General features: G+C 63.6%; 1 protein-coding gene across 1 annotated transcript in view; it reads right to left on the reverse strand.

Annotated features, from left to right (window-relative positions):
* DBH (dopamine beta-hydroxylase) overlaps window positions 1-5,339 on the reverse strand; it is a 15,014-nt gene extending 9,675 nt beyond the window's left edge. Inside the window, exons 1-4 of the mRNA XM_015594134.1 lie at window positions 5,022-5,339; window positions 2,609-2,755; window positions 1,131-1,388; window positions 138-314 (exon numbers count right to left, since the gene is read on the reverse strand). Of these exons, the coding sequence (XP_015449620.1) occupies window positions 138-314; window positions 1,131-1,388; window positions 2,609-2,755; window positions 5,022-5,339 (900 nt within the window). The remainder of the gene's footprint in view (window positions 1-137; window positions 315-1,130; window positions 1,389-2,608; window positions 2,756-5,021) is intronic.
* Window positions 5,340-13,696: the final 8,357 nt, after the last annotated feature.

Below are 13,696 nucleotides of genomic sequence, written 5' to 3' on the forward strand. Positions count from 1 at the left end.
TACAGAGGCTGGAAAAAGCCTCTGTGGCTGCAAAGGCCCATGCGCACCCTCCGGCACCCCTTCTCGGGGCCTCTCCAGCAGAGAAGTGGGGGACACGGAGGTGGGGGGCCGGGGGCCGCGGGGCTCCGGGCACACACCTTGGCGCCCAGGGCCCAGGCGGCCAGCACGTGGCGGCAGTGGTTGAGGCGGGCGGGCTTCATCTTCGAGTCACAGGGCCCGCTGAACTGGGGGACGCTCTCGAGCTCGGCGGCGCACTGGAACACCTCCATGTGGTGGACCAGCGCCTCGTTGCCCTCGGTGACGATGGGCTCGTACTGCGGGGCGGAGGGTGCGCTGAGCCCGGGGCTGAGGACGCCCGCCCACCCCACGGGGAGCCCCTGGCCCTGCGGCTCCCCCTCACGGGCCTCTGCTTCACCATCTGTAAAATGGGGTGCTTCTGGGGCTCAGGGGTTCGAGGGTAAAGCCACCGACCCGGAAGCAGGCAGGGTCTGCAGAAGCCCCCGGGGAGGCCTGGCGTGAAGGAAATGAGGCCCCAGGCAAGTCATTTCCTGATAGGGTGGGGACAGGAAGGGAGCTGTCCTGCCATGGATATGATGGTGACCAGACAAGGACACAAGGCTGCCCGAGGCCGAGGCTGAGCCCGGGGACGGGGACCAGGCCCGCCCCTTCCCACTGGGAGTCGGGCACTCACGCAGCCTCTCTGGGCTGACTTTCTGGGGACCGGGACGATGCTGCCTGGTCGTAGTGTGGAAGGGCTGGGGGACCCCCTCCCCTCCCCCGTTCAGCAGCTATTGTCACTATGGTTTTTTCCTTCTGCGGGTGTTGATAGCAACAGGGTTCTGAGTTGAGCTGCTTTTCAATGAAGTGGGAGGTGGCCTGACAGACAGACGGATGGACGGACGCAGAAATCAAGACATCGGTCGCCCTGGGGCAGGCTGGGAAGCTGGGGTGCACAGGCCCTGGGAGGCGGGGAGCGAACAGGGCGACAGGGGCGCCTAGGGTTCAGGCGGCAACAGGTCACCCGGCTCGACCAGGGCCACGGGCAGCGCTTCAGGACCGAGACATCTCGCCAAGGCCCCAGGTGGCGGGCAGAGCTGGGACAGGCCCCGGGGGACAGGACCCCCGCGTACCATGACGATGTGGTGCCGAGAGAAGCCGCCCGGGAGCTCGGTGACGTAGCACCAGTAGGTGGTCTCCTGGCCGGGGACGAGGACGTCGGGGGCGCGGACCTCCATCGTGCGCGTGTCCGGGGGCAGGGCGGGGACGGAGATGTCCGGCTTCAGCAGCTGCACCCTCTGCAGCCCCGTCTGCAGGGCCGAGGTGTTGATGGCCTCCAGCGACGCGAACGGCTGCTCCAGGATGCCGTACACCAGGTGGACGGTGCCATCCTACGGCCAAGACGAGGCCGGCGCCAGGCCACTCAGACCCCCAGAGGTGGGCTCCCGGGTAACCCAGGGCATGCCAGGCCCCTGCTCACCCCCACCTGGCAGGTGACACATGCCCGGCACAGAGCTGCCCTGGCCAGTATGACCACCACTGGCCCCACTGGTATTGGACGGTGCGGACATAGAAAGTTCTAGTCAGCGCTGAGCTAGGGATCACAGACTGACTCGAGGGGACAGGAGGCTGGGGTCGGCTCTCCTGTGCTGCCAGGACTGCAAACCTGTGTCCACGTGTGGGATGTAGCTCGGAAATCGCCTGCCATGGACTTCTGGGCACCGATGGGCATGTGTGCATGAGTGTGAGTGTGTGTGTGTGTGTGTGTGTGGTGGTGGCTAATGGCTCACGTGGCCGCATAAACTTGGGTACTCCGTGGGCTGCTCTCTGCAGGGCGTCTCAGCTCTGGGCAGGCGGCTGCCCCACGCCCCGCCTGCAGGCTCTGAGCCGGGTGCACGCGGGCACTGGGCGGACCCCTGCAAAGTCCTCCCAGAGGGTCCTCGGGGCAGGTGGGCCCGGAGGGTGAGGACCCGGACAACCTGCTGTTGGGACCCCTCTCCCGACACCTGCTCACTCCGCTCTGTGCCATGAGTCCCCAGCACACCGCCAACCGTAAAGATTACACACGATGACAAATGTCAAGGTGCCCTCGAAGGTTAAAGGGTTTTGTCTCAAGGGCGAGGTGGGTCGATGCTCCCTAGCTGGGGGTCCTGGAGCAGCGTGAGAAGCCTACGGTTTTTTGGCTCCGCGGTGGCCGTGAACTCCTACGCAGAGCCGGCCGGGCCTTATGGTCATCTAGTTGCCCGCCACACTTTACAGACAGGGAAACTGAGGCCCAGAGGAGGGAGGGACCTGCCCTGAGCCTCACAGCAAGTTGGCAAGGGCGGGGTGGGAAACCGGGTCTCCTGGGAGGACATAGGAGTGAGATCACTCAGTTCCCAGTTAGAGAGGTTGGAGGCATGACTGTCACCCAGAAACACTCCGGTCGTGTGTCCACCAAGGGACGTCCTGGGGTGTCAGAGGCCGAGAGCTGAGCCGGGCTCCCAAACTGCCTGGTCCCCCACCCCTAGCTGCCTCTGGGGTCCTTTCTCGGCTTCCTCTCTGTACCAGCTGGCCCCGGGACGCTGCCCCCCCAGCGCGGTGTCCTGTCCCGCGGCCGGCGGCCACCCACCTCGATGAGGTAATCTCGGGGGTCGCAGGTGCTGAAGGGCCTCTTGAAGAGCAGGGACAGGCCTGCCGGGGTCCTCTGCGCCCGCAGCAGCTGGTAATCCTGCTGGGGGTCCAGGTGGAGCTGCCCCCTCTGGTCACTCCAGGCGTCCTGCAGAGACAGGTGCGGGCTCGGGGTGCGGGGAGCCCAGACGGAGGCCAGGGCGCAGGCTCGGCCCCCAGCACGGCTGCGCAGGACAACCCCGGCTCTGCACCTGGGGGTTTCGGGGCGGTTGGGGGCTCATCCCTACTCTCTGCGTCTGCCTGGAGACAGCTCCGACCCCTCCCTGTCGCTCCCTCCGTGACTGTGACCATGAGCAGGGCTCCCAGGGCTGGTTAGCCTCGGACCGGAGACCTCTGGGGGGACGCAGGGGTCCATCTCGTTAAGTAGGTGCCGGGATCGGGAACCGGGACCTTGGACAGACACTGTTCCCGTTTGTCTGCGGAGGGAGGGGCGGGGGGAGCACGGAGCCTTGGAGAGGGGGGCCTGAGAGACAGGGCTGGACGGGGGAGGCAAAGGAGAAAGCTGCCCGGGGTTCGAGGTGCTGCATTTGCACGGCCCAGGGAGAGCGGTGCCTCGCTCCCTCGTCCCAGCCTTGCTTGGAGAGGGTAAACTGAGGCCCAGGGAGGACACAGGACGTCAGTGGGCGGCAGTTCTGGCTGACCCCTCCCCCGCCCCCAGCGCTTGCTTTGCACCAGAGGCGTCCAGGCCATGGGGGGGGCAGAGGGGGCGGGAGGGGGGAGGGAGAGGTCGGCCAGGGGAGCAGCAACCGGGAGGGAGGAGCCGTCCCCACCCCCCACTCTGTTCCCACACAGGGGCCCCATGGGTCCTTGGCCTTAGGACTTTTTTTTTTTAACCCTTTTCTAAGGCTAAGGCACGTTTTCTTCATTTCCTTGCAAAATCTTCCCTGGAGCGAAGCGGCCCCGTGAAGCGCCCGCTGGGGCCACTGCGGGTTCGCAGGACTGATTTTAAACGGAGGCAGAAAGTTCGCGGTGCTGCTTGAGCTGGAAATCTAGAACGTGTTTGTTGAACACGTTGCTAAAAGAGGAACAACCAGTCTGACGTTTGTTTGCATAGAAATTCGTTGTGCAGATTCGTCTTGCAGCGTGCAGGGCGGTGAAGCCGCCTGGCTCTCTTGGCAGCCGGGAAAAGCTGCCCCAGAAGGACCTGGAATTCCCAGCTTAGGGACCCCACCCATCCTCCAAAGACTCCGGGCGGAGGCTGCTCCAGGTCACGACCCCCTCAGCCACTGTGTGTCCTTGTGTGTGGGAGGCAGGGCAGCCCAGGAGTCTGATCTGGGCCCCAACCAAGCAGCTGGGCCCTGTCCTCCCGGGTGGCCCCACGCACACGGCTGCAGCTCACCAGCCTCCGGCCTCACCTGCAAGATGGGCAAAGCACTCACCCGCAGAGCTGTCATGGGGTCAGATGGAATACGGTCGGATTCCAGAAATACGAGCCATTGTCCGCGCACATCAACTCACAAAAACCCAAAGACAGGGAGAGAGCATTCTCCCCGGAAAAGACGCCACGGCCGCGAGTCGGCCTGGCTGCCCGGGTCAGCCTCGCCTCTCCTGCCTGCGCTCCTGTGGGTCCCCCACTTAAGGCAGTAAAAGCCCCTCTGCTCACAAAGAAGGTGCCTCCTGTCTTTAAAAAAAGGCAACCCTCCTGCGCCTGTTTTGGTGGGGAGAGCTGGGGGGCTGGTGCCCGAAGAGACCCTAGCGGCCAGGCCCATCTAGGGGGAAAGCAGGGGCAGGGGGATGGCTCGGCAGATGCTGGCCACCCCTTGCCCCAGGACCCCCCCTTTGGCTTGTCAAGGGCCCTAAAGCCTCCCTACTTTGAAAGAAAACTCCCCGTTTCTCTACCCATCACGGCCAGAGTGGGGTGAATTTTAAAAGTAGGAAGTCAAGAGCTCAACTGTGCGGGTTCGTCCTCCACCTGGGGGAGGGGGGTGTCTGCACCCGTTCATTTTACCTGCCTGTGCAAGCACCACGCTTGCCAGTGCTGCGTCCAAGGCCCGGAGTGCACGCTGGGCGCCGTGCGGGTCACGTGGCCACTAGCCCGCGCGGCGGGAGCACTGGGTGCAGTTCGTGCGAGTGGACAACATGGAGCCCGCACCCCCGGGGCTGGGGACATGCCCGGGGCTGCCGCTTGGGGCGTGCAGCCGAGGACCGCGGAAGGTTTCTCTTTCCCCCTTTGTCCTCACATGGGTGTCGCTGAGACACCCAAACTTGGGACGCGGACTTGGCTAAGAGCAGAGTAAACTCGAACGGGGCGGAGACAGAAAAGCCCCCTTCGCTGGGTTACGGAGCATGAGCGGAGGAGGAAGCCCGGCCGCAGGGCCGGGAAGGGGCGCGCTCGGGATGTGGGAGACACGTACCCCGAAGTAGGCCTTGTCTCCGTCAGTCCAGAGTACGGCCAGGTCGGCATCCTCCAGCTGCCCGCGGTCCGACATGCCGAACAGGACGCCGGCCTTGAGCTCCCGCACCAGCAGCTGGAAATGGACCAGCTCCCGCGTGTAGCTGACGTTCCAGGACAGCTCCAGGGTGCCCTCGGGGTCCAGGGGGATGCGGTAGGGGAAGGGGCTCTCGGGGGGCGCCGAGCCCTGCAGGGCGGCCACCAGGATGACCAGGAAGACGGCCACCGCGGTGCCGTACATGGAGGCGGCCTCACGGGCGCTGGGGCTGGGGACTTGCATGGCTGGGCGGGCTCGGTCGCCGCACCTGGCCATTTATGTCCTGGGCCCCGGGGCGGTGGGTGCAGGCTGCACCGGTAATCACATTTGTCTGGCGGGAATCGAATTGTCCTGGTGACCCTCCCGCCAGCCTGCGCCCCGGGCCAAACGCTTTGCCGCCCCTGCTCTCCTAATTGGCACTAATGACACATGGACATCGTCAGCGGGAATTGAAGCGGACTGGCTGAGTTTGGCCCCTCCGAGTGGTCCGGGACAGCTGTCTGGGAAACGGCTCTCGGACGCCCTCCGGCTGGGCACCGGGCTGACTGCCAGCGAGGCTGTCCGGCCCTGTCCCCCTGCAGCGGACGGGATGGGCCTCATGCTGACCTGTCTGTGAATGGGCACACTGAGACCCCAAGGTCATCGCCAAGGTGATAAGTGAGTCGTGAAACCATGCCGCTGGGGGCCTGGCCCGGTGGGCCGTCCCTGCGATGCTGGAGGGTGGGCCAATCCCAAACTAAAAATAAAAGACGATCCCCAAATAGTCCTGGTGTTTAGACACTCTCTCCATGGCCTGCTGTTCCCACTTCGTCTCCTCTCTGTTTCCCCACGGGCTCCAGCTGGCGCCACGGCTGCTCCAGAAGCAGTGAGGACGCGGCCGGGGGGCGGGGGTGGACGGTGCCGGGCGCGGTGCGGGGGGAGCGCTGCGGACCGGGCACGGCCTCGCTCGGGGCCACAGTGCAGGGCAGCTTGCTGGTGGGGGGGCAGACTCGCAGAGAGGGGTGCGAGTGACCGGCCTGCTTTCCCGTCCCCGAAGCTCCCAGAGCCCTGGCATCCTCTAGCTGGCAGCGGACCCGGCCTGCGTTCGAGCCCTCCCGGGCCAGCTGGCCCACGCGGCGCTTCTCCACACGCCACGGGGCCTGTCCAAGGTCTCACAGCCCCGAGAGCCTCACGTGCCGGTCTCACGCACCCCAGCTCACTCCCATATTCTCTGCACAGAGTGGACGCAACATGCGCCGCCGCTTCCAGGACGGTCTCCGTGATTGCCCCCTGCTCGGAACTCAGCCCCTCCCCTCAGACGCCTGACTCCCGACCTCCCTCCCTCCCACCTTCCCTCCCTCCCTCCTTTTCCTTCCTTCTTCCTCCTCCTGTTCCTTCTCTCTTTGGAGAAACCAGAACCCAACCTTAGGAACACACTGGGGCCTGTGTCCCTGGCTGGTGCCTGTGTCCCCGGCTGGTGCCCAGCTTCAAGTCTTCAAATATTCGCAAAGACGGGCCTTGAGCAGGCTGCGCTGGGCTCTGGTTTTGCTCTGAACTCTGTTCCTTAGGGAGAAATGACTGTGTGTCTTTGCATGACGATGAAATTTGGAGAAAGCTCTAGCCCTCCCTGGGCCCTGGTGGGTGGTGCTGTCTGCTGCCCAGAGGTCGGACAGTTCTGCAAAGCCAAATGAGGCAGAGGAAAGAGAGGCCCAAAAAAAGGCCACGGGGACCCCCCACTTCTCAGCTGCACGGAGAGGGGGCGTTCACCCCAACCCACAGGCCAGGCAGGTGAGAGCTAAGTGCATAAGCCACTGGGTTGCAGGGCACGTCACAGGCATGGAACCGACTCCAGAGCAGCCGTGGTCACGGGCAGGGGCCGTGTGCCCCGTGCATCGCTGGCCGCATTCCCGGCACGGTGACGCAGAGCTGGCGGGAGACTGTGAGGGACCGGACGGAGGGAGCGGGGGAGCAGCCCTACGGGCACCGTCCCGGGCCTGGGAGAGCTGTGGAGAGACCGTGGGCCACAGAAGCAGGCCCTGGGGGCCACAGAGGTCACAGGCCCTGAGCACTGGTGAGAACCCCCGGGGCAGCCCGGGAGACGGGAGGGGCTCGGGTGGGGCTCGAATGGAAGGCTCTGATGGTTGGGGGCACCAAGGGGGTCCCAAAGTCAGCCAGCCCAGGCCAGGGGACACCCGAGACCAGGCTCCGAGGGCCTCACCTGGGGACAGGCCGCCCTCGTGCTCCAAGCTGTTTCCGGAACCTCCTCCTGTGCCGTAGCGGGACCGGGACGCACCTGAGCATTCGCCCCGCAGGGTCGGGGGGCAGCCGTGAGAAGTGGGGAGGCCGGCTCCGAGAGAGCCTTCCAGGGGAGAAGCTTCCTCAGAGACAAGCGGAATGAGCATCGGCTGCCCCTCGGGCCTAGTGAGACCCCACGGCCCCCATCGCGCACCTTCCGAGGTGCCAGTGCTCTGGGTTCGAATCCTACTCATCTCATCCATCCGGGGTCCTCAGAGAAGCATCTGCTCCCTGCTCCCTCCAGAGCCACAGCGATTGGACCACGAAACAGTGTATCCCTCTGGCTCCCTCAGCCCAGCAGCCCTGGGGAGGGAGGGCAGCGAGGCCTGGAGCACGGGCGGGACTGGGGTTCGGAGGCCCGGGTGTGGTGTCGCCCCGACCACTGACCTCGGGCGCGGGGCATTGGCAATAGCTTAGGGCGACACGGAGGGCGGAGGGCGGGGGGTGAACCCAGCGGAGAGCTGCACACACACAGACACACACTGACACACACACACACAGACACACACACAAACACACACATTTAAAATTCCCAACACAGAGACACAGACACACACAGCCACACACACAGACACATGCAGACGCAGAGACACACACATAGTCACACAGACACAGACACACGCAGATACACACACAGACACAGACACACACAGAGACAGAATCACACACACAGACACACAGATACACACGCACACGCACACAATGCACACACACAGACACGCGCACACGCACACACGCACACGGTTGTTTTTAACAGGGCTCGAGACGTCCTCTGCTCCAGCTCGGAGCTGGGCTGGAGCGGGGCCTTCCTCTCGCCTCCAGCGAAACCGGCTCAGCCGATTTTAGGAATAATAATTACGGAGCGCTCGTAACTAACGGGAGGCAGGAAGCAGGGCCGCGCCCGGCCCCTCGCCCGTGGCTTCGTTTCCCCCGTGCCGGCCCGCGGTGCCCAGGTCCATGCCTGTCCCCAGTCGCAGCAAGATGACGCCTCAGAGAGGTCAAGCGAGGGGCCTGAGGCCGAGGGGCCGCTCGTCCAGGGTGAAGGGGGTACCGCTTCAGTCGGAGGTGGCCAAGGTCAGGGAGACGCCACCAGAGTCAGAAGGAAGGGACGCACGGGTGACAACTGCAATCAGGGAGAAAAGCCACAGAAAAGCCACCAGCTCGGCCGGGGTGGGGGAGGCTGCCAGTCCAGTCCATGGCTTCTGTGCGATATGCCGGTCTTTGCACTAATGGATTTTTAAAAAGTAGCAACCTGACCCCGTGGTACAGAAGCAGCGCCCAGACGGCCCCCTGCCCGGGCCATGTCTGGTGAGACAGCTGCCGGCCCCGGGTGCCCTCTGGACAACGGGGTGCTGAGCCGGCCCGCCCTCCTGTGTGTCCTCAGGCGGGGTGTCCTGGCCCCCTCCCCGCCAGCTCTGCTCCAGCCAGGGGTGGGGGTGGGCTGGGGTGGCACCGGGCGCGTCACCACTGCCCCAGAGATGAACACTGCTCGGCTCGGCGCCTGGCGCTGCTCCAGGGCGCTTCGAGGCCGGCCTCATTTGGAACCGGCCTCGGCGTTTTAATAAGCCCTTTGCTTGTCCGCATCTCTCCGGCGCTGTCATCCTTTGCACGCTGTAACCCCCATCGCCTCTGCCACGTGAGGCCAGCTCCGCCGGCTCCCAGCCCCCAGAGTGCGGCAGCCCGGTGGGTGACCCAAGCCAGGCGGCTCCCCGGCCGCCACGGGGCAGCTGCAGGCCGTGTCCCCTTGGCCCAGGGTGTTCCTTGCAAGAGGAAAAACCCAGCATTCAGCTGGTGGAAGCAGGAAAATGGGTTGTGAGGGCTGAGTGGGGGCTGCTGGGGGCTGGAGACCCACCTCTAGGGGTCCAGTGTCCTGGGGAGCTCAGGGAAGCTCCCTTATGTCCCTCCCTCGTCCTGAGCATGGTTGGTTGTGTCATGAAGGTTTAAGAAACGCACCCTCCCTGGTAACCTCCCCATCCAGAGCAGGCTACCCCCCAGGGATGAGGCTGCACCCACCCCGCCCCTGTGTCTGCGTATCAACGCAGGTGACCCTGACATTAAGAACAGGATGGCCGGGCCCAGGTCGCCACGGGGGTGACCACGGCATGTGGGCAGGGCACGCAGCGCCCGAGCACCCTGGGAGCCTCAGCTCCTGCCCTGGGCCCCCTTCCTGGCTGCAGAGCCAGAGCTCCCGCTGGCCGTGGCACGTCCCCCAGGGACGAGGGAAAGCTGACCCCAGCAGGGGCCGGCTTCGTGGGTTCAGGAGCGACAGTCCCGTGGGAGGATCCCTCAGCAGACTCACGGCCCACGGCAGGGTGCCGGAGCACCCAGTCCGCTCCCGGGCACGGCCAGGCCACCCCTGCAAGACACGGCAGCCTGGCTGCGAGGCCTCAACGGTCAGGGACCATTTCATAGACGAGGACCCCGAGGCCGGAGACACTGAGCCACGGGCAGGGCCACGGGCAGTGGGCGGGAAGTCTGCAGGGGTGTGGCCCCGGCATCCGCCAAGCCCGGGGAACGGGAACGGGACAGGACGGGCCTCCGGAGCCTCCGGGGCAGCTCCGCGCAGGCCCTGCCCGCCTGCAGGGCGGCCTTGGAGCACGCGAGCCGCGAGCGGGGCTCAGCTCAGCTTCCTGGCCCAGCCGCGACTCAGATGACCAGCCCTCAGACCCTGCTCAGAGCTCAGGGCCCCCACCGCCCCATGTCCCTGAAGCGTGGGGCTGCCACGCCTGAAGGGACACTGACAACCGCCGCCAGCCACTGCCGAGCACCAGGGACCAAGCTGATGCCACCCGGTCCAGGACACTGTGAGTTGTCTCCACTCCTTAAATCTCAGTCAAAAGAGGTGACATGGTCCTCAAGGTCGGAGTGACCCCCAGCTCAACCCATCCCCGTGCCCGCTTTGGGGCCTGGTGGCTTTGGAGCGCAGCCCCAGGAGGGGCTCTGAGGCCGTTCCTGGGCGGCCAGCTCGGCCCCCCTGGGCCTCAGAGCTGAATGCCATCTGAGGTCCCACTCGGGGCTCAGACAACACAGAGCAGTTGCGTCTGCATCTGAGGGAGCTGGGGACACCGCAAGGGGCGCGCCGTCCCTGGACACTTAGGTCATCGTCACCAGCAGGGACACGGTTCTCGCCCCTGTGGGAGTGACAGGCGGAAAGGCCGGGGCCGCGTTCCTTCCCGTCTGTGTTCCTTGCTCCCTTACCCGCCGCGGGAGAGAGACCGCCTCGGGGCCGCCTGGCTGCCGTGACCACAGAAGTGAGACCGGGCCCGAAATCCGCGACGCGGAACGTCGAAGTCCCCAGAACCCCAGCCTCACGAAAGGACCGCTACTGACAGCCCCCTGCACGGTCTTTCAGAATTCCTTTTCGTTATTAAAAAAAATCTGCTTTAACTCAGTTCACTATTTACCCTTTATTACTTTATAATGTTTATTGTATAACAAAGTTGATCAAATTAACCCTTTGTAAGCGTAGAGCTCATCAAGGGGCATTGAATACATTCACGCTTGCGCGGCCGTCCCCAGCATCCCCTCCAGGACGTCCTCGGCTTCACAGCCTGGAACTCTGTCCCCGTCAAACTCGCGCCTGGCCCCTCCCCCAGCCCCGGCCCCTCCGTCCACTTCCTGTCTCTGTGGATGTGATTCCTCCGGGGACCCCCTGCGAGTGGGGTCCGACAGGATTTGTCCTTCTATGACCGGCTTGTTTCACTCGATTCAACATCCTCGGGGCCCAGCCCGGCCGCAGCCGGCGTCAGGCCTCCCCCCCTTTTCGAGGCCGAGCGATACCCCATCGTGCGGATGGGCCGCGTTCGGCATCTCCATCCGCTGGCGGGCGTCTGCTCTCGCGGATGCGCTACTCTGCGCGTCGGTGGGCGAATGTCTGCTCGGGTCCCAGCTTTCAACTCTCTGGGGTTGGCACCCAGCAGAGGAACTGCCGGGCCCCGTGCGTCTGCGTTTATCTTGAGGGGCCGTGACCCCGCTGTCCTCGCTTTCCCGCCGGCCGTTCCACGCCATTTTGGATGCATAGTGACCATCGGCGCACGGGGCCACCCGGCTCCTTCGGTGACTCGGCGTCCGTTGTGTGACTGGGCTCTGATTTATCAACCAGCTCCCCACTGGTAAAATATTCGGGTTGTTTGCTTTTCGATTTGCACTTGTAGTGGCGGTGACGCACGAGCATCCGTCCTCGTGCCCGGGATTCGGCGGTGTAATCCCCTAGAGGTGGCACTGAGCCATCACGGACACCTGGGCTTCCTACCTGAAGTCACGCCCCAGGTTCCAGAGGCCTTTGTCAAGGGAGACGTTCAGCCCCTGGCCGCTCGTCACCCACCGAAGACGAGGCTGCCACCCCAGAACAAATCGTTTCTTCCAGGTGAGCGGCGTTCAAGCTCCTTGACGGGCCAGATTCACGATTGGACCAGGCAGCTGCTCCCCAGCCGCAATCAGACGCATCCCGCCCCTGCGCGCAAATCCAATAAAGCCTGGGGCTCGCCATCTGCTTCGCGAAGATGAGGCTTCGAAAAAGAGCAGGTGCCCACGCCTGGGGGCCTCTGACATTCATGCGGCGAGAGCGGGAGCTGATCTGTCCACGCTGATCCGATTGTCCGCCCGCTGATCGAGTTACAGAGCCACTCGCCGACCCCACGCCGGGGAAAAGGCGAGTTGCAAAGACGGGGCGGAGGCCATCTGCACGCGCAGGCTGGGCAGGAGCGGCGGGCGCATCTTTCTGAGTGGTACATGGTCAATATCTAGAGCGACAGGATGTCTCGGGAGGGCTGGCTTTGTGGCTCAGTGTCACCGCCAAAGGCCTAGTTCGTCCCTGGGCAACGGGTCTGCATTTGAAGTCTCTCCCGGCATGGCGGGGCCACTGAGGTCACCTGTGTGGTCACTGCTATGATGAGTCCTAGGTCCATTCCGGAGGCTGCGGAGGGCCACCCTCGTGGTGTCCTTGACACCAATGTTACACCCCCCACCCTCTGATCTCGTCACGTAGGGGAGTCTCGTTAAGCCAAACCAACTATCGTCCCCACATTTGGGCAAACAGAAGCTTCAGGACAGCAGCTCAAAGGGCAAAGGGCGACTCCAGGTAGGCCAGCGTCTCTCTCGGGGAGCAGACGTCACCCTCCGTAGCTCAGAGAAAGGCCCTGGACGTCACCAATGACTTTTGTGGTTTCAGCGTTTTGATCATTTTCTGTCGTGTGGTCTCAGGATGGGCAGCGCATCCAAATTTCAGTCTCAATCCCAAAACGCAGGGATGCTGCTGCACTCGGGAGCCGGTACGTGGCACCTCAGCTGTCGGTACCTCGCCTGCCCTGGACAGGGCCCGCTGGGGAACCGGAGCCAACTCGCTCTTATAAAATGTGTTTAATAACATGTAGAGGCTTCAGTCGAATGGGAAACCAAGCATACTCCCCCCTACCAGCTGCCGAAATCCTACCAAGCGTTGGAAAAAAACTTTTTAAGAAAAAAAAGGCATAACAGAATTGGCTTTAAAAAATGAAAGCGTCTTTTCAGGGGAATCCAAATCCTGTAGGAATCACAGAAAGATTCAGGGAAACAAGATTAATGGAGCCCACATTCTAGAACACGCTCAGAGCGGGCTGTGCAGAAGCCGTTCCAGGCGCCCACGTCCAGGGCCACCAAGACAAGGCACAGGGTCGGGGGCAGTGGGCAGGGGGCTTCCCCACCCCGTCACATCAGAACTAGCCACTTGGCCATTCACTGCTCCCCTGCCATGCTGGGCAGCAGAAGGCCCCTGGGTCCCCAGATTAAAATCAAAAGAGCGGTCACCTCGCATGGCAGTGACCAAGGAACCGCTAACCCCAGCGATGGATCAGGACCCCCCAGCCATGGGGGCAGGTCCCCACCCATCTCTCTTGGATGGACAGACCGCCCCGTCTTCCATCAGAGGCTCAGAAACAGACACAGAGTGGCGGGTGCCTTTAATGAACGGGCGCTGGAATGCAGGGACAGGCCCGCGTGGCCGCGGACGGGACGGAGAGCAGCCCCATAAACAGAGGCGTCATCTCAGAATTGGGAACTGCGTCACCCAGGGACACGGCATTGATCGAATCAACAAAAGGAGACTTTAAAATAAGCATAATTACTACCTTCAGGGAGATAACAGGGGTTATCGTGTTCAGAGGCAAGAATGGGCTTTTGTATAAAAGAACTAATTAGAGAGCTTGGAAATTTAAAATAGACGAGCTGAACAGCAGGAAGGACGCATCTGAGGGGCGAATCGGTGAGCGGGAGGAAGCAGGCGCCGCTCGAAGGATCTGCCTTAAAGGGCGAAGTGATGGAAAATATGGGGGCGGAGGGGGGGAGATGGG

The sequence above is a fragment of the Pteropus alecto genome, unplaced genomic scaffold (genome assembly GCF_000325575.1).
Source record: "Pteropus alecto unplaced genomic scaffold, ASM32557v1 scaffold67, whole genome shotgun sequence".
In the NCBI taxonomy this organism is placed as follows: domain Eukaryota; kingdom Metazoa; phylum Chordata; class Mammalia; order Chiroptera; family Pteropodidae; genus Pteropus; species Pteropus alecto.